The sequence below is a fragment of the Pocillopora damicornis genome, chromosome 8, assembly GCF_964200805.1.
Source record: "Pocillopora damicornis chromosome 8, jaPocDami1.2, whole genome shotgun sequence".
NCBI lineage: Eukaryota > Metazoa > Cnidaria > Anthozoa > Scleractinia > Pocilloporidae > Pocillopora > Pocillopora damicornis.
Genome location: NC_142677.1, coordinates 9217475 through 9236842, shown reverse-complemented (window position 1 = coordinate 9236842; position 19368 = coordinate 9217475). Strand labels below are relative to the sequence as shown.

Genomic DNA, 19368 nt, shown 5'->3' with positions numbered 1-19368 from the left:
AGTAAAGCTAATGGCTGGAGGAGACACTGCAGTTCATGCGTTACGGAAGGCGGGATCGGCAGAAAAACCTGAAGAAGAACGACAACTTAAGTCACAAGCATTTAGAAGACCGTCTAAAGAATGTGGAAATTGAGGAATGGTGCATGGACGTCATTGTCCCGCGTATGGAAGAACATGTTTTAACTGTGGGAGTATGAATCATTTTGCGAATAAATGTCGCGCTAATCCCCGAGGAGTGAAAAGTAGAGTTTCGGCGGTCCACGAAGCCGTCGACATGGGAAACGACCCCTACTACATTGGTGCTACTACTAGTAAGAGCAAAGGCCAGGAAAAATTGGCAGTGGTCAAACTCCACATTTATGGGCCAGATCCCAAGACAGAAGTCCAGTTTCAAATAGATACTGGGTCGCAGTGCGACATTCTCCCGGCCCAATTATACAAGCAAATCACTGGGGACACCCTCCTTCATCGCCTCAAACCATGCCAAAAGGAAATAGTCTCGTACACAGGGGATCGCCGCAAAATTGCTGGTAAAGCTACCCTGCCTGTGTGGTCCCGTGGACAGCGGAGGTCAATGGAGTTTAACATCTTAGACGGAGACTATCAACCGATTTTATCATTGAACACCAGCCTCAATCTTGGCTTTGTGAGTTTGCATAATTGTGACGTCCTAGCATTACACGTCAAGTGTCCCAAAGCCTCCTTGCTCGAAGAGTATGAGGACGTATTCGACGGATTAGGGGCCCTACCGGGAACATACAAAATAGCCATAGACAAACAGGCGCAACCAGTGGTCCACGCACCGAGGCGAGTGCCAGTAGCCTTGCGTCCATGCATCAAAAACAAGCTGGACGAACTTGTTGATCGTAAAGTTATTATTCCAGTAACAGAACCGACGCAGTGGGTATCTAGCATGTTGGCCATAGTGAAGCCAAACAAAGTACGCATCTGTATTGACCCGAGAGATTTAAATCGTGCCATTCGGCGAGAGCATTACCAGTTGCCGACTATCGATGAAGTGGCCTCCCGCTTAACAGGTGCCAAGAAATTTACTCTTTGTGACGCCAAGGATGGTTTCCACCAAATCCTCTTAGACGATGCTTCTAGTTTCCTGACAACGTTCAATACGCCTTTTGGGCGTTATAGATGGGCCCGCATGCCTTTTGGTATCTCAAGTGCGCCTGAAGTTTGGCAGCGACGCATGCATGAATTCGTAGAAAATTTAGAAGGAGTTGAAGTTATCGCTGATGACTTCCTCATCGCTGGATTTGGCGAAACTGACGCAGAGGTCAACTCGAGCCTTGAAAAGAACGAACGTGCGTTCTTCAAGAAATGCCGGGAGTGGAACCTCAAGCTCAACAAACTCAAGCTGAAAAGATCTCAAGCCGAAGTGCGTTTCATGGGCCACCTCTTGACTCCTGATGGTCTAAAGGCAGACCCAGCCAAAGTTGAAGCTATTTTGGATATGCCACCGCCGACTGATGTGAAAGGCCTGAAGAGGTTTTTGGGGATGGTCAATTATCTGGCCAAATTCTTGCCACTCCTGTCCGACATGACAGAACCTTTGCGAAGGCTTGAGGACAAGGACGTCGAGTGGTGTTGGCTTGCACAGCATGAGAAAGCATTTACCACAGTCAAAGAATACTTGGCCAAGGCCCCGGTACTGAAATACTATGATGTTACTGAAGAAGTGACAATCCAATGCGATGCCAGCATAACGGGTCTAGGTGCAGTACTGATGCAAAAGGGTCAGCCCGTTGCCTTTGCCTCGCGAGCTCTGACCGACACCGAAACGCGTTACGCTCAAATCGAGAAAGAGCTCCTCGCCATAGTGTGGTCAACCGACAAGTTCAATCAATACATACTGGGACGCGAAGTTGTACACATCGAGTCTGACCACGAACCACTAAGGGCAGTTTTTACCAAGCCAATACACAACTCACCAAAGAGACTCCAGAGAATGCTGGTGGCCCTTCAGAATTACTCCCTGGATGTGCAGTATAAAAAAGGGGAACTTATGTGGGTATCAGATGCACTGAGTCGAGCATACCGCAACACCACCGAAGCCTCCAAGCACGATACAAGTCTGATCTGTACACTTGCCGAGATAGATCATTCAGAAAACCTCTCGATTGCACCATACAGGCTCGCTGAATTCAGAAACGAGATTGCCAGGGACCCAGTGATGCAAAAGCTAATCGGAGCAATCAAGGGTGAATGGCCAGTGTCAAGGAAGTCCTGTACCCCTGAGCTGACGCCTTACTATGACAAACGAAGTGAGCTTATAGAAGACAAGGGACTAGTATTCCTGGGGGAGCGATTGCTGGTACCCCCTTCCCTGAGAAAAGAAATGTTGAAGCAAATTCACCGATCACATATTGGAATCGAAGGGTGTTTACGTCGCGCTAGGGAGGTCCTCTATTGGCCCCTCATGAATTCGGAAGTAAAGGACTTTGTTTCCAAATGCTCAATCTGCCAGTCGTACCAGCCAGATCAGTGCCGCGAGGAATTGCAACCGTATCCGATCCCGTCGCGTCCCTGGTCGATGCTAGGTGCCGATTTTTTTGACCTTGGGCAACAACATTTCTTTGTCCTAGTCGACTACTGGAGTGGGTTCTTTGAAGTCCAGGAGGTTAAGGTGGCCACATCTGCTAGCGTGATAGCTGCGTGTAAAGTACAATTCGCCCGCCATGGGATACCAGACGTGCTTATTACCGACAACGGACCTTAGTTTACGTCATCGGTGTTCAGTGCATTCGTGAGAGAATGGCAGTTTGAACATAGAACTTCGAGCCCCCGTTACCCCCAGTCAAATGGCCGCGCCGAGAATGCCGTGAAGACCTGCAAGAACTTGATGACGAAAGCGAAAGCGGATGGGCAAGACCCGCTGTTAGCCCTTCTTGATTGGCGCAACACCCCAACAGAGGGTCTAGGAACATCACCCGTACAGAGACTGATGGGACGCCGCACACGCACTTTCTTACCAACCCATGAAACGCTCCTGCGGCAGCCATCACACCAGGAAACAGCCACCAAATTAGCTGAGCGCAAGAAAAGACAAGCTCAACAATACAACAAAAAGTTTCGCCCTTTAGAGGCACTAAAGTGTGGACAGGCCATCAGGATGCGGCTTCCCGGAAGGGAGGAATGGAGTCTGGGGACCTGCATGAAAGCCTTGGGGAACAGGTCTTATGAAGTTGAAGTTTGCGGCAGGCGATACCGACGCAACCGTCGGCAACTGCGCCTGACCCCGGAAACAGCACCACCTATGAGTCTGGTAGAACTAACTCCGCCCGAGTCTACCCTCAAACCGGCGCCAAATCTGACAGAGCCAGGACCTCCTCCACCGGAGTTCCATGGCGAGACCAAAACAGAGAGAATGCCACCTGAAAATGAGATGGGAACTGAGCTTGAGCCACAAAGGATTGAAACTCGTCGATCAGAACGCAGACGTCGACCGCCTTTGTGGCATCAGGATTACCATATGAACTGAACATTGAATGATTGAGCCGCTAAATAGTTGTTGGGTTCTGTTTCTATCTTTTTATGATTTCAATGAAGAACAATGTTTTATCGATTTTATGTGATTTGAACAGCGATCGAAACCGGACATTAAGTATTAATTAACTTTTGAAGATAAACTAAAAGGGGAAGATGTCGTGATATTGCGTTACACGGTCACGCCACTGGGCCGATGAACATCTATATATTTAGAAGACTTAGGCGACAACGAATACACACGTGGCGGCAGTCGAGTTCGCACAATAAACAACCCTTTTGAGTTCACAGAATCGTGACATTGTGCTTGTTCATCACTCAAATAACATTTCAGAAAGTTGGTATTCTCCATATGTCTTGTCTTTTTATAAGCAAATGGCATATGCAAATTTATATCATTCTCTCTTCAGTTAACTAAAGGGTTTACTTTACTCATTTAAAAAAATTGTGCTTTGTTGACGATGGGTGGTTTTAACCTAAGAATTAACTAAGGTAATAGCCTTTCCAAAAATTGAAATAAAATGAAATTGAGTAAGCAACATAATCTTTACATTAAGTCTGACGCAGTATTTTGATTTTGACAATATTGTCATGTGAGATCTTGTCAAACATCTGAGAATTGATTTACAGTCCCCATAAGTGTGATGCAAACAAACTCATGGGTTACATGGATTTAGTACTACTGCTAAAAGAGTGAATTTCATAGTTTGGTCATGGTAATTTTCAGCGCTATGTTGTCGTGGTTTGTACTCCATTTGTCAAAGTACAGAAACAATTAGTCTCACGAAACAAGGAGTAACTTTCTCTTCACATTACATCTTGAGTAAAAAATACTTAATGCTGGGCTTATAATGATCATGCTTGCCACACAGTTATTTATTTCTAATGCTGGAAACTGAAGAATCGATCTCTGAGCCATCACATTTTGCTAGGAGTGTCCCAGCTGTGATGGTATATTGAAAAGGGGTCCTGGCATTGAGCTCACAAGCAAGCTGGTAAGCATATGATCAGCATAAATAATTTGTGCTTACAGTTTTCGAATTCAAGGGCAGTTTTTCAGAATTCAACAAAGAACAATAAATCCGCCAATTTACAATGTATCACAAGTAAAGCACATTTTAAACTTTCCATATGATTCAACATTTAGAGATGTCATATAAAATGTTAACTCAATAAATTGGCATATTTCATTGATTATTTGATTATTTTGTAGCTACAAAAGCCACCATGACTGAGGGTACTGAACTTGATATTCAATACACATACTTAGGCTCCCTTAAAGAGAGATGGATGGAATAAAATTGCTTTAATTTACTACTGTGTATTGCACCAGTTTTACATAATATGTAATTAATAATTCGTGAGGAATCATGAATAATCATTCATGAGTATAAGGAAGTCAAGTTAATTTCAATGAGTGTGAAACTTCATTCTACACAAGAACACTTTGATGGAGTATAATACTGTTATATTTATTTTCTGTCTTTCTCATACATATGACAGTCACTATAAGTGTTTTAAAAAGGGGAATTTATTTATATTTTAATGATTAAAACATACTTGGGCTTTCAAATACCAAAAAAAACAATGAGATAAAATTTGATCTTATGAAACACTTACAATGGGAAAACCTTTTGCTGATAGCTTATGTCTTTAATGTTCAGGCGAAGATACAGAAGTTTTCAAAGCTACCAGACATAAGGAACTGAATTCTTTAAACCATTTCATAATATTATTTGTATTGCAAACAATACAGGCAAATTTTATTACAATTTCAAGCTGTCAAAATAAAATAATACTCAAACATAGTTATATTAACAAACAAATCTAAAGGCCAGCCATCTGGGAAATAAAACACCTGGACAGATACTAAGACCAGCAAAACCAGGCACAGGTAGGGATGAGAGGAAAGAAAAATAACCTCTAAGAAGTTAAGGCAAGTGCAAATTATGTCTAAAAGTATGTGCTCGTGTACATGTGATACTAGATCTCTTGTATCTTTCAATTTTTGCTCATTTTCCCTCATTGAAATTAAGAGCCTTGCTCTGTAAAGTAGATCATATCATTTCAACTGATACTGAAATCATACACTTCATCTCATGAAAATTTCCCAATCCTCCAAAATCTGGTCAAAACATCAAGAAAATCAATAAAGGTCTTCAGCTTTTAGAAAATACCACTGACTAGCATGTATGTTGATCTCCTTGCAAGCTGTGAGAACATCATCAATTAGCTCCAGACCCCATCAATTCCCCCTCTCCCCTCCCAGACTGTTTCCTAAACCCCCTTAAATAAGCACTTCAACAGCCAATGCTGAAGAGTTTTAAAAAAGAGAAAGGCTGTAAAATAAATTAATTGGAGTTCTGCTTTTCAGGTTGGCTAAATCTTTATATCATACATGGTGGGACACAGTCTGAAAAAAAGTGTGAATGGACAGATGCACAAAGATGTTGGCTTAATGTATGGTTCTGTATTCTCTTACCTATGGGGCTTTTCTACATGTAGGCACTGAAGGCTTTGCTAATAATATTATTCTCAATGGATGGAAGTATTTTGGAAATTATTTTCATGTATACAGTGACATGTAAAAATTAATTTTATTATAAATAGTTAATCACACCCTGATTTTATGCACATACCTGAGTAAGTCCAAATATAAATCCCACAAGAATTCCAGTAACAACTCCAAATTGATTAAGCACACCAAGAGAACCTCTTAATCTAACAGGAGCAATCTCTGACAAGTACACAGGGGCCACAGCTGTATTTACACCTGCATTTAAAAGCAGCAATAAGTACCTGGGTTTTGCTGCTTCTACATCCACATGTACTGTCAAACAGAGGTATTATTTAATGTACTTTAAATTTTTCATAACAGAGTTATCCTTACTATCAGTTTGTCTATTATGGATCAACATTCTTTAACATAAAGATACATGTATATAGTATGTACTATACTATAAAAACTAAGAATTTTAAAAATCTGCAATTGCAAACATTATATTACTCAGTCTTCCCCTGTAATGAATGTTCAGTTTCATTAAAAAGGGACACTAAGGCAGAAACTCAGTTCAGTCTACAAATTTCATACTTCTTCACTACATACATTTCAATAAAAGGGCCTTGTTTTCCCTGTTTACTTACAGACACTGACTCTCACTCGCTCCTTCACTAACTCAATCTCACATATATAATAACATAGAGGGTAGAACAGAAAAGAATGCTGTAAACAGCTAGACAACAGTGGAGCACCTTGCAAAGTGACAACAGTTTTTTTGACATAGCACACATGCTCGCAAAGGCAGACCACGTTGATGATCAAATTAATTTATATGGTACATAAAAATGATTAAAAAACCATCTCTGACTGGTAAAATATTATACCTTTAACACTTCCCAAGAGTGGTTTATCCTTGCTCCCAATAAACATGATGTATCTTCATACTGAGGTCATGATATAAGGTATGCAAAGATTGGCAAATTTTACACAAGATTTTAAACACAAAAGTGTCCTGGTAAGTGTATAGTGCAGTTATTTTACAATAAGTACACCAATATTAGAAATAAACTTACCACCATTAAATCCAACCACAAGCCGTCCAATGACAAGTAATGAAGGAGCTTTTGCATGGTATGAAAAAAACATCATCAAAGATCCAACCATGGCTGGGAGGTTGTTCAGCAACAAAGTTCGTTTACTGGATAAGACAAAAGTAAATTGATCTATCAAAGAGTCTTAAAACATTTTTTTTTTTCAATTACAAAAACAATATTTACAAAGTGGCGATACAATACTAAATAATATGATCAAAGATGCAATACTAAATGCTACTAATTACATGCAACCTTCCTTACAAATTAATATTTCTTACTACTATACTTTAGATTAGTAACAATACCACTGATTATGTTGGGTTACCAAGAAAATAATCACTAGTTACAGCAGAATATCTTAAGATGTGAATTAATGAAATATCCTAAAATGCCAAATGTCTTATTTTATGAAACAAAAGTCCCAAAAGATGGAATTGCAATAAAATAAGAAAATTATTTATAATTAACAGGGGAAATAAAAAGAAGCTCAGGTACCTACTGTTGGAGCCCAGAGGATTGGGGAACCATGAAGCTAGCCCCTTGAAAATTTTTATTATACTGCTATCGCTACCATTATTATAATCGTTAATATTATTATTTGTTCCCGTTTAATTATTGGTTGAATGTCAATTAGACAATATATTCTTGAATCATCTTTCTCTTATGGAAGAGGGTACTTGTAAATATGTAGGATGTGTCAAGTTTTCTGTTTTGCATGGGAGACAAGTATTCTGCAAAACTACCTTCTAGCGTCATCATACAACCTCTAGTTCTTTTCAATGCTTTTCAAATTATGCTATACAAGTAGCCACATGCATTCTTTGACCGTCAATTTTTCAATTTGCAGGGCAAACATAACTGATTTACATATGTCAGCTGTGAATCAATAATTTTATTAGCCATAGATTATAGCTAAATGGCCATGGCTCTATCATCCCAAAATGATTTGCTTTTGTGCGACCAAGTGAACAACCAGGAAAGAGTTTCTTAAAGGAGACTAACAGATCATGTAAAATCAACGAGTCATCAAAAGCAAAGTAGATACATTTTTGTATGATTATGAATACATCATCTTTGTTTATCTATATATAGCTTAGCTTTTATAAATATCATGCTAAAAGTAACCTGAAAAAATTATCAACAGCTTTAATGATGGAGCTCCACCCCTTGGCAAAAAATTATTTCTATTTTCAATCTTCCTCTGATATTAAAATCCTTGATAGCCATCTGAAAATTTCATGGAGAAGTACACATCTTGTCTTTGTAACATTGGTAAAAATGCAAAAGCAAACAAAAACACACAAAAGCAAACAAAAACAAACAAAAGCAAACAAAAACACACAAAAAAACAAAAAGCTATCAATCAGCTAAACCTCTAATCACCAATGAGACTCTTTTCTCAATTGAACAATCAGTTCAAGCAAGCTAAGCTTTTCCAATTGAACAAGAAAAAAAGTTCACTTGACTCTGAGAATAACTGGCTGAAATTCTGAAATATCACCTGTCATAGTCCTCTGCATCACCAGCTTCACAACCACACAAAAGCAAATACAGGGGTAAATTACCTGCCCAGGGAATCAGCAATAACTGGACCGATGAGAGCACCAAGCATTCCTCCAACTGCAAAAATTGCCACAGCAGTGGACCACATTAACTGGCTGAAACTCGAGTTCTCACGGAAATAATTTCTTATGTCCTATTGGAAATGAAAGTCATAGTAAACACATATTTATACTACATAAGAAAAGCCACACAAACTAACTGCTCAGTGAATGAGCAAGTGATACGAAGGTATAGGTATGATAGGAGGCTGGATCTTTTTCAAATTAAGAACATGCATTCAACAAAAAGTAGCAATCAAAAACACGTATGAAGATGCACCTCAGCTCCTCATTTTTTCTCTCCTCTTCACTATCCTCATTAATTTGGGGGTGCAAATAAAAATTGCAATATCCACAAAAAAAACCTGATGGCTGAGAAATACATTACATAAATCCATTTATCAGTACTGCACTATATTTACAACATCCATTTTGAAATCACTGATGATCCTTGCTATCTGATTGGCTCTCATCAGTGTAATTTATTCACAAAATGTATAATTTTTTGCTCTAAATTGCATGTTTTACCCAGCTAGTGAGAAACCAATTATTACAAAACACATCTACCAATCAGATTTTGAGGCTTGTTTAAAGTAACCAGTCAGAATGAAAGATAACTTTGCAAATTTTTACAAACCAGCTCAGTACTGGATAATAAAATGTTAGTACAGACTAAAATATCCTGTATTTGAGCGATTGAATTTGGCATATTCAAAATGGATGTAATTAAAAGTGGTGAATGAACCTTGTGCTGTGCCATGCTTACTGTTGTCTCCTTGCAGTTGTTGTTTGGTCTAGCCACACAATGCCCTATATTCCCCTCTATTATTCGTCTATGGTTAGTTGCCTCAAAAGTATTATTCCAAGTAATTTTACTACAGAAAGCTAACTTCAATTCTGTCATACAGTGTGTGAATTTTACTACAGAAAGTGAACTTCAATTCTGTCACACATGTTGGTATGTGCATTGTGAGTAAGGAAGCAGAAAAACATGTTTCAACTTTGAAATGACACAAAAGGTTAAATGCAAGCCTTTCATACTGTGATAAATCTCGACCTTAATCAATGAGGTCCTTATGAACACTACAAACTGTTATACTCATCAAATGAGCCCAAAGTTTTTGGTTATTGTCATTCTCTGTGCACAGCCCCTTCATTCCATGACATCATTTGCAAAAAGACCATACCCTACCACTGTGATTGGTGCAAGATATCCAAATGCTGTGATATGATTGTTGCATGATATATACCCTACTGCAGCAATCTGATAGGTGTGAGATATGTACCCTTATGCAGCAATCTGATTGGTGCAAGCAACATACCACTCTACACGCTAACATAGAGTTGTCTTTTTTTCTAATAAGAAAATTAACTCAAAAATAAAATAGCCATAAATAACATTTGTATAGTATACCATCAGTTAAGTAATAGTTCATTGCAATGCGTTTAAAAGCAGTATCCCGTAGATTTTACCGTTTCTGGTCCATTGATACACGAAGTACCATATCCAAATTGAAAAGACGAGCCGAACACTATAACAGCTGCTGTAAACACCAACCAGAATGTACAGCCTGAGCTTGGCGATGATTTTGAACGGCTTGGAAGAAGCTCATCCTTCTCAGAATCTTTTGGAGCCACAGTAAATACCTCCTCCTCCGTCATTTTAGTTCGTATTACACTGCCTATCTTTACCTTATGGTTGCTGTTTGTTTCTTTTCTCTAGCCGATCCCTACAAACCACCTCGATCTTCTGAACTGTTCGGAATTATGCAATTACATCATGAACTCAACGCGACCCTCAACCGAGGACCTGGTACGAACCAGCTCAGACCTTAATCGAAAGAATACTACATCATTTAAACGGAATTATTGTGTAATATTCAATCAAACAGTATGGCGGACGCGATGGTAATCGAAACAGTATGTTACTTTTCAGGTCTTCCCAACGAAATTGTTGAAAAGATAATGTCTTACTTGTCGCCATATGGTGACTTATGTGACGCTAAATGCGTGTGTCGTTTGTGGTATCGTTTGATTTCTAGGATTTGCAATCAACGCATACAAAATTTTCGAGACGCTGTGAGAAGTGGTAATTTACGTTTTCAAACAGTGAGCATAAAGTCAAGAGAATCACCTTTTCCACGGTTTTCCCACAGTTGTTGTATCATAGGAACTAAAATGTATATATATGGAGGTTGCTCCTCATCAAACAAGGCTTTTAATGATCTACATTGTCTTGATCTAAGGGAAGGGCGGTGGAAGAAGCTTCGTAGTTCAGGATCTCCTCCTCCTCCGAAAGAATGTGCAACTGTTGTGGCGTATGATAACAGGGATATTGTCATATTTGGTGGCTGGTGTCAGCCTGCTAGGACAGGAATCAATTCTGCAGCAAAATTTTTTGATGACTTGTACATTTTTAACACTCATAGTCAGACATGGAGTTCACCTGCTGTTAACCTAAATGGGCCACGGCCATGCAAGAGAGCGGGACATGCAGCTTGTGCCTTGGGTCACAGCATGGTTGTGTTTGGAGGAGCTCAAAGACATTTGAGGTCAGACTATCTTTCAGTTTTATGACCAGTACAGTTGTGTGTAAATTTGGGGGAGATAGTCGTCGCTTCTTAGTTCAGATATCTTTAACAAAAGTCATGTAACTTGGACGCATCAGGGAGTATCAGTACTTCTCCGTACTATTAAAATGCTGAGTTTCACGAAAACAATTTTATTTGCTATTCCCATTCACACTTAGTAAGAGTATTTCAGGCATCCAGCAACAGCTGTCAACAACTGCATACATTCTATGGTTTTCAGAATGCATTAGCAAATTGTCTGGTTTGTATTTAAGAATGTAATTACGGAGAAAATAATTGACCTTTTTTCTGATAGCTTTTTCTGACCTGATAGCTCTCCTAACTTTATTCTCTAAAGAGGTGAAGGACCAACAATGCACAGGTTTTGTCTTTTTAAGTATATTCAATTGGGCCTTCATTGACTACTGTAATTTGATAAGTAATTTCATAGGCTTATGTGACTTTGGTATCAAAAACATTTTGAAGCCTGCAATCTTGGTTTACATTTCTGAAGGTTGTGTGTTTGGTTCCCTGGGCAGCATTTCTCCTAGGCACTTTTCTTTGTTTCAATATTGATTAAGCATGCAATTAGTGCCATCAGAATATTGCTTTTTTTATACTATACAGTAAATGTTGCTGCAAGCTCCAGGAAGAGAAGGAGTAGCTGAAAACAAGACTTTAAAACATGTGAGATGTGAGCCAGGTCACCGTCACTAATGTGTTTTTACCCGAACTTGTAATTTTGTTAGGTTCAATGATGTTTGGGTTTTAGACATGGTAAACATGACATGGAGTTGTCCCAGCATAAGAGGAAAAAAACCATCTGGAAGATTTGGCCATTCACAGGTATTTCAATGCCTCAAGCTGATGTACTCCAAGAAAAATTTTTTGCCTGCTTGTAATGCAATACAGTGGATTTTTTTCTTAATTTACCTTTTCAGGAACAAAATCACAGTATTTATCATTATTGGAGTAATAATCTTATTTATTGTATGGACCAAGTGTTTTATCATAAAATACACCACTGATAAACAAAATTCCAGGACCTTAGCAGCAAGTTTTCTGTATCCTCACTAGTAAGGTTATCAACAATATCACTAGCACTGATAATTTCTAAGGAACAAGATATACCTAAGGAAAAAACAAATACAGTTTGAAATTATTGAAAAGTAAAGAATATTGTTTAAGAAAAAAACTCCAAAATAATTAAGGATAACAATGACACTTCAGCCTTGCAAAAGTACCAGAAATATTCCCCTGTTTACCAATAACAAGAGGAGGAAATAAATTTTTTTAATTTGGGTCAGGAAAAGGGTGCAGTAGAATAAAAGGGAGCAAACTGCTTCTAGTGGGAATTCCAAAGGCCAGTAAAAAGTTATTGCATTAGCCTTTTTTTGATAGCTTTTGCTTTACAATGCTCAAATTGTTGGATGATTTAAGGTGCTGTGTGGCCAGCCAAATGCTAACCATTGGGTATAGTTTATGGAGAGTATTAAGTGTTGTACCTTAAAGCAATTTCATCTTTTTCACCCAATCTCTATACTTGTTCTCAAAATATCATATAAATTTACCATTTTGTATCTTTGTGTTTGGGCTTGTGTTATCTCTTTGTATAGGTTAAAACCGTTTTAAGCTTTGGAAAAAAAAAATGAATTTTGACTTGGTTTGATCTTCTTTAGATGGTGTTAGATGATCACACAGTACTTATGATTGGTGGATGTGGTGGACCAAACTTGGTGAGAACCAAATGCTAACTGGTATAGTTTCATAGTATTTACAATATTTCTTTAAAAAAAACTTCACATAAGTTGAAAAATTAAATCTATCAAGAAATTGAATTAGTAGATTTTTGATCATTGGAAACCCATCTTGATGACCTTAAAATGAGACTTGTTTAATTAATTTAACACTAATTTAGAGGCTGTTGGCACCTATCATTACTGTGTTGGTTTTGTGTGGCTCTATTCTTAAATTTAAGCAAATAGGCAAAAGTCTCTTTAAGTATCCAACTGCACAAAGTAGAGTATAATAATGTGTAAAGAGAGTACAAATATCCTGCAATATTGTATGGTTATTTGGACTGTTGGTTATTTTGTACTGTAAAAATCCTGTTTAACCAGTTGGCTGTGTATTCTATGCTTCTCAATTTGCTTTGCTTTTCCTGCCTTATGAGAAATGAAAAGAGAGACTTAGCTTGAAAAAAGTAGTCAGATAATAAAAAACTTATTAGACATTTTGGTGTGTAGTGTCACTTGGCATTTTGACTTGTTGTTTGTATTTTGACACACCCTACAGTCTTGCAAAATACAACACAACTCATAAAGATACTCAGCAATACTACACACCAAAACATCTAATATGATGCATTTATTTTCCAATTTTCTGCTTGGAAAGTATTTCCCAAACCTTGTAAGTAGCTTAAGCCTTCAGTAACATGTACTTCCATTACCATCAACTTTCCCTTGGGGGCTACACAACTTGAGAATAAATTTCATGAGAGCTATCAATAATGGTTAAGAATATGAGACCTAGAAGCTGTTTTGTAACATTTTTGGTTTATTTTCAGCCCACATAAGTTGTATTTATTTATTTATTTGTGCACTTGTTAATAATGTGCTTCCAGTTGAAGAGATATTTTTTTACTTTGAGTAGTACATTGAAGTCAATTGTGATAGTGTTTGTTTATAAGGTTCATTTTTCCATTTTAGTTATTTGGGGATGTTTGGATTCTGGACACAAATGAATGGATCTGGCAAGAGTTGGAAGTGAAGAACCGTCAGTGGGAAGCTCCCCAGTTATGGTGTCATCCTGCAGTCTACATCAAGGACACAGTTCTTGTGTTTAGTGTACCTCGCCATCAAGGACATGTACTCTCTCCTGAAGGCAGTCTTGGAGCTGGGCAGAGGCCAGGTCTTGACGGGTTTTTGCCCATGCAAACATTTGTTTTAGACTGTAGTCAAATACGCTCACATTTTTCATGTTCTTGGAAACCTCCTCCAGAAATGCAGTGCTCTCTTCCTGCTACTTCTTTACATTCTGTTGTGGTTGCTAGAGGGGAGATTATTATCTTTGGTGGCATGTTCACAAGATGGTCAGAGTCTAGTCCAGAGACAAGCAGTAATCTTGTAACTATTTCTGCTACTATCTAAACTGAATGATTTTGAAGAAATACTCATCTTAAAAACACTCATGTGCAACTCTTCATTCCAATTGAGGAAATAACATCTAAATATACTTTTTGTCTTTTGTTCAACTTAAAGGAAAAAATGTGTTTATTTCAACAAAATTTGAAATTTAGATAAAACTTTTTTCTTATATTCAGCCATTTCACATAAAATGCAATTGACTTCCAGCGAAGAGAAGCAGATTACAACAAATAGAGAGAAGAATCATTTGATTGCGTGGCATTGTAATGTGATCGTACGGGTGAGGGTCACTGACTGTTAGAAAGTGGCCCTTTTCGACAACTTAAGCAGATTTTCACCACTTTAACACGCAAGTATTGTTGAAACACTCTAAATCCATTGCAACCTGCTCAAGTCTTTTACTTGCTTGGCTGGCTTTGTTTCCTTGGGTTTGATTTTCTTGACTTGAACCTCTGAGCTCCTATCAGCATAGAGGAAAGGTTTCGAAATGATCGTTTTGTTGGCAAGGCGAATTCCTCCTCTTTACTATGAAAGTGAATTACTTAAAGACGATGTATCATCAAAACAAGGGAAATTAAATTCTTGCCGATGTAAAACAAAAATTTGGAGTCTATTAGAAGTCGTATTTGAAGACAAGATAAAGTCGAAGGATTAGGAAAGGGCCATCTTGCATAAACATGGCCGCTATGATACCATATCGGTCTCCTTGGAGTTCAAGTTTTCTCATTTCTTCGTCTTCATTGTACAATTGATACAATTGTCTACGTTGTTTTTTTCTTTCGTGTTTCCTAGCCTCAGAAGCTTTTCGGAGATATCTTCTGTTCAAACCATCTTCAACCCATAAATAGTTTCCATTCTGGAGAAAATGAGAAGCAATTCTCAAAGTCAGTGGCAAATTTAAAGCAAATAATAAGATAATATAGATGTTCAAACTCAATTTACGAATTGTTTTCATACTTGTGGTAGATTTTCTTCTTCTTGATTTTCAATGTTCATCCCCATTGACGTAGTCACCAAAGTGAATTGAAAAAGACTCCATGAAAACACTCCCAGGGTAGCCAATGTTATATCCTTATTGCGGGCTACCTGCAATCAAACCAAAATGGAGTTACATATACTGTTTTGCTTTAATCAAAAAGTAGGCAAAGGTTAAGCTCAAATGAGTCGCTCTCCATTAGGAACTGGTGAAAGGAATCATGTCCTTCGTGTGAAAGGTCTGCTTAGATGCCTTTATTTATTGCACACATTTCGTATGGTATAAAACTCTCTCACCTGATCATCTTCAAAAGCCTCGAACAACTCTAAAATATCAGCTGCAATGGCCACGTATTCAAGAAGAAGGATCGACAGCTGGTCGCGTGTTATTGCACCACGAGGAAGCATCCACCGACCCAAGATGATGATTAACATCAACCCAATCTCACAAAACTTCTTCAGCTCCTCTTGCCCAACGTAGAACTGAAGCAGGAAGTCAATATGCACATTTATTGTTTACCAAGAAAAAGATGATTCCACGAACTTAACAAGTTTTGTTCATGCATCGCAAACATCAAGGCCTTACTAACCTATTTGTTTCTATGTCTTTTTGTTATCGCAGGACTATAATAATAACAACAACAACAATAATAATAATAATAATAATAGTAATAATAATAATAATAATACATTTATATAGCGTCTTTTCCTAGTGGTCCAAGAACGCTTCACGGAAGGGAATTATGATTAAAAACTATATATTACCTAACTATGTCTATGAAAATAAAATATTATTTACAAAAAGTACAACAACAATGAAAATTCAATTTTCCATGTAAGCCCGTAAAAATAAATGTTCTTTAAGTTTCCGTTTAAAAGTTTCAACTGATTGCCAGTCTCTTAATGACTGTGTGAGAGAGTTCCACACTATTGCTGAAGCCAAGGCAAACAAACGACCACCATATAGATTGTACTTGGAAGAATCTATTCTTTTTTCTTTGACTTGAGGTAAATACTCTGGTTCGGTGAACTTATTTATCAAATGCTATAGTTCAGTGCTTGAAATGGCAAAACGATCTGGCATACCAGTAAAACGCTGCTGAGTTTGGTGTTCTCCTTCCGTAAAAAAACCCTGCTTGCGCCACGGTTAAAAAATCGAGAACAATTTCCTGACGACACTTGTCTAGTAAAATTACATGTATCTCTCCAAAAGATTCCTTTTCTCTCCTTGCCAAACCAGTTATCGCGGCCGTGTTTGGAATGGCAAGGCTTCTGTCGAATAGATATGGTCATGTCGGCATGCTACATCCTTTGAAATAAGGTGAGGTCCTCATTAATTATGTCAGGAAAGCTCAGATGTTACGGTGGCTTAAGATTTTTTCAACCCGAATTTTTGCGTCATATTCTGCCAACTTTTCAGGCGATTGAAAAGTCACGCTCGTATCGCTTTATTCTTTTCTGTTACTGACTTACCGTTTGCGCCATAGAAACAATCATTATTTTCTCATCAGTTACGTTATTTAGTCTTCCTTCCAGTAGAGTTAACTCAGCAAACCAAGTAATGGGTAGAAGGGTAGAAGGGTACAAAGGTAGAAAAAACAACTTGGCCAAAAGCTGCAATAAGGAGAAAATGAAAATTTGACCAACTACCACTAAGAAAATTACGTATACTTAAAAAATCAGGGGTTCGCGGCACAGGGAATTATTTGGCATGACTAGAACTTCAATGTAGTGATATATTGTCATAGTTGGAACAGTTTAAGGCACTGAAAAATTTATAAAGTGATGAAAAAATCCAGAGTCATTTGAATGATACTCTGTGACTGCTGCAGTAAACCTAACATATCACCCTGACCTAACCCATTGATTCCTTGGCATGAATTTAAATTTTCTAGATCAAGCCAATGAAACCGCCAGCGTAGTGGATCAAAACAAATATTGTAGGTTTCTCAGAAAATTTCCTCGCTAAACTGGTCAGATAAATACTTTTCTAAATATTTTGATAACAGTTGCTATTCAAGCATCACCATGAAATCGAAATCATAATTATTTAGAGGACCATGGCGCTCGCTTAATTTCGGATAGGCTTAGTTTTAAGTTTTGAACTGTTTCCGCTGCACTTCTTCAAGCCCTATTAAACTACGCTGTGAAAAAAAAAACTGGAAAATCCTCAAAGCAGGCCATTCACACGCCGTTTCGTTTATTTTGATCACTCTTGTGGTGAGGAAATATTACTTTTTAAAAACCTATTTAAAACCTACCAAACAAAAATAGGCAGCCAATGAATAAATCAATGAAATTATGTGAGACAGAATGAAAGATTGAGTCCTAAGAATCTTCTTACAAAGTGAAAATGTGTTTCTTTTTTTAGAGACTTTCGTCACACGTGGTTTTGATATCTCCTTTCTTAGCCGTTAATATAAATGCCATTTGAAGAAACACGTCGTCAAACATCCGGACTGCGTTAAAGCGACTTCATACTCTTCTTTTTAATTAAAACATTTGATGGCTTTTCACGACTTTTCACTAAAAAATATAAAATTTTTACATTAATTCTCTTCAAGTCAGGTCATCTCCTCAGTAGTTGAAAACTGAGCCGGGAAGCTTCAGTTATCACCGTAATCGGCAGCTTACGGTTCTGACAAAGGAAATAAATTTGAATAGACTATCATGATATCAAGCATTCATCGATCGGAGCGATACCATTGGTAATGCAACACTTCATTAAAAGCGATCATAGTTTGATCGGATGTGGGAGAAAGTCTATTTTATCTGGGGATAAAAGGAATGAAAAGAATTTAAGTATTTAAGTCGAAACTTTTACAGATCTGCTTCCTATAGATTCTTTTTTTCTTTTTATTTCTAAGATTGTTTTTCCATACCTACATGAAAAAAGATTTGATGTGATAAAATTTGCCTTTCCGACTTGGATGTTAGATTATTCTCAACTTTCGTGAATCTGCTGGCAAGAAAGAAAAGGAGCATAACGCTAGATGGAACTGTAGAAAAGTTTCTGAACCCATGAAATTTAAATTGAGGTGACGGTATAGATGGCGAGTCTCACAAACGAGCTTAGAATCAAATGGTGGACTTTCATGTTCCAGAAAATCGGTGTATGTTAATTGTGTTATGAAATATTAATTCTTTTCAAGCTCCGGAATATAATGCATGAGCAAGTTCATGTAAATTACATGTCTAGCTAATACATCATGCATTTGTGAAACGTTTGATCGCAAGTGTTAATCCTTTTAAGACCACAACACAGACAGGATAGGTAAAGGAACATTCTTTTCAAACTGTTTGCTCAAAATACCATAAGCTGGATACCAGTCTGATACGAGCAGAACTCGACCATTTCATGCACCCTGTTGAGGTATTATTGTCAAAACTTTGCCTTAAAACCGTCCGTAAAACAGAAACTTGGGGAGAGAGCGTTTAATTTTTAATCCCTCAATCAAGTGTTTCGCCGCAAATTACAAAAACGTCAATGAAAGTCAAAATTAAATAAATACAAGAGTTTTTGATTAGTGTTACAGCAAGTGTCACCTAGAAGTCAAAAGGCGTGTGAGTGAATGATATTCAAGGTATTGTAAAACGCCAAGTGTTGACTGCACTCGGCTGTTCTAGAATTAAGGTGATCCGTAAAAATATAGGCCTTGCTAATCAATGTAATGATTAGTTGTCTCATGTTATAAACCATACCAAGGTGTCACTAAATTAAAGTGAAAGTTAAGGTTCGAAAAACACTCAGTTTGATTTAGAAGATGATATACTCACTACTTGTACTCCACTCCTTTGCGCACAAGAATGGTGTAAATGGACTCCACGAACAGGCATACCAGGCCGACACAGAAACCCCAAAAAATCGTCTGACCTTGACTGAATTTTACTAGAAGCCACAAGGCTACAATACTGTGAGCCACAAATAACAGTCGGGGTAAAATGGCTGCTATGTAGCTTAGTAGGGTAGCCATTGACAAAACA

General features: G+C 37.9%; 3 protein-coding genes across 5 annotated transcripts in view; 1 reads left to right on the top strand and 2 right to left on the bottom strand.

Moving 5' to 3' along the window:
• Positions 1–10515, bottom strand: part of LOC113674581 (solute carrier family 2, facilitated glucose transporter member 3) — a 24896-nt gene extending 14381 nt beyond the window's left edge. Inside the window, exons 1-4 of one of the 2 annotated variants that reach the window (XM_027191064.2) lie at positions 10167–10515; positions 8658–8788; positions 7072–7196; positions 6138–6271 (exon numbers count right to left, since the gene is read on the bottom strand). In XM_027191064.2, the coding sequence (XP_027046865.1) occupies positions 6138–6271; positions 7072–7196; positions 8658–8788; positions 10167–10355 (579 nt within the window). In that variant the 5' untranslated portion in view covers positions 10356–10515. The remainder of the gene's footprint in view (positions 1–6137; positions 6272–7071; positions 7197–8657; positions 8789–10166) is intronic. The other variant, XM_027191065.2, reaches the window with a different exon arrangement.
• LOC113674583 (F-box only protein 42) lies at positions 10474–16262 on the top strand. 2 transcript variants are annotated; one of them, XM_089180179.1, is made up of 5 exons: positions 10474–10601; positions 10940–11245; positions 12013–12109; positions 12943–12999; positions 13972–16262. In XM_089180179.1, the coding sequence occupies exons 1-5, from the start codon at positions 10474–10476 to the stop codon at positions 14410–14412; spliced, it is 1029 nt and encodes a 342-aa protein (XP_089036305.1). In that variant the 3' UTR covers positions 14413–16262. The 2 variants fall into 2 exon arrangements, with proteins under 2 accessions (XP_089036305.1, XP_027046867.2); XM_027191066.2 differs by having other exon boundaries at positions 10561–11245.
• Positions 13802–19368, bottom strand: LOC113674584 (uncharacterized). The gene is made up of 5 exons (XM_089180180.1): positions 19162–19368; positions 16858–16998; positions 15682–15867; positions 15367–15495; positions 13802–15265 (listed from the first exon to the last, which is right to left on the bottom strand). Exons 1-5 carry the CDS (start codon positions 19219–19221, stop codon positions 15023–15025), a joined length of 759 nt encoding a protein of 252 aa, XP_089036306.1. The 5' UTR covers positions 19222–19368; the 3' UTR covers positions 13802–15022.

Coding starts and splice junctions, on each gene's coding strand:
- LOC113674583 (XM_027191066.2), top strand. CDS start 10,587: ATGGCGGACGCGATGGTAATCGAAACAGTATGTTACTTTTCAGGTCTT. Junction 11,246..12,012: donor GGAGCTCAAAGACATTTGAG/GTCAGACTATCT, acceptor TAATTTTGTTAG/GTTCAATGATGTTTGGGTTT. Junction 12,110..12,942: donor GAAGATTTGGCCATTCACAG/GTATTTCAATGC, acceptor GATCTTCTTTAG/ATGGTGTTAGATGATCACAC.
- LOC113674584 (XM_089180180.1), bottom strand. CDS start 19,221: ATGCCTGTTCGTGGAGTCCATTTACACCATTCTTGTGCGCAAAGGAGT. Junction 15,868..16,857: donor TTGTTTCTATGGCGCAAACG/GTAAGTCAGTAA, acceptor TTCCTGCTTCAG/TTCTACGTTGGGCAAGAGGA. Junction 15,496..15,681: donor AGGCTTTTGAAGATGATCAG/GTGAGAGAGTTT, acceptor GTTTGATTGCAG/GTAGCCCGCAATAAGGATAT.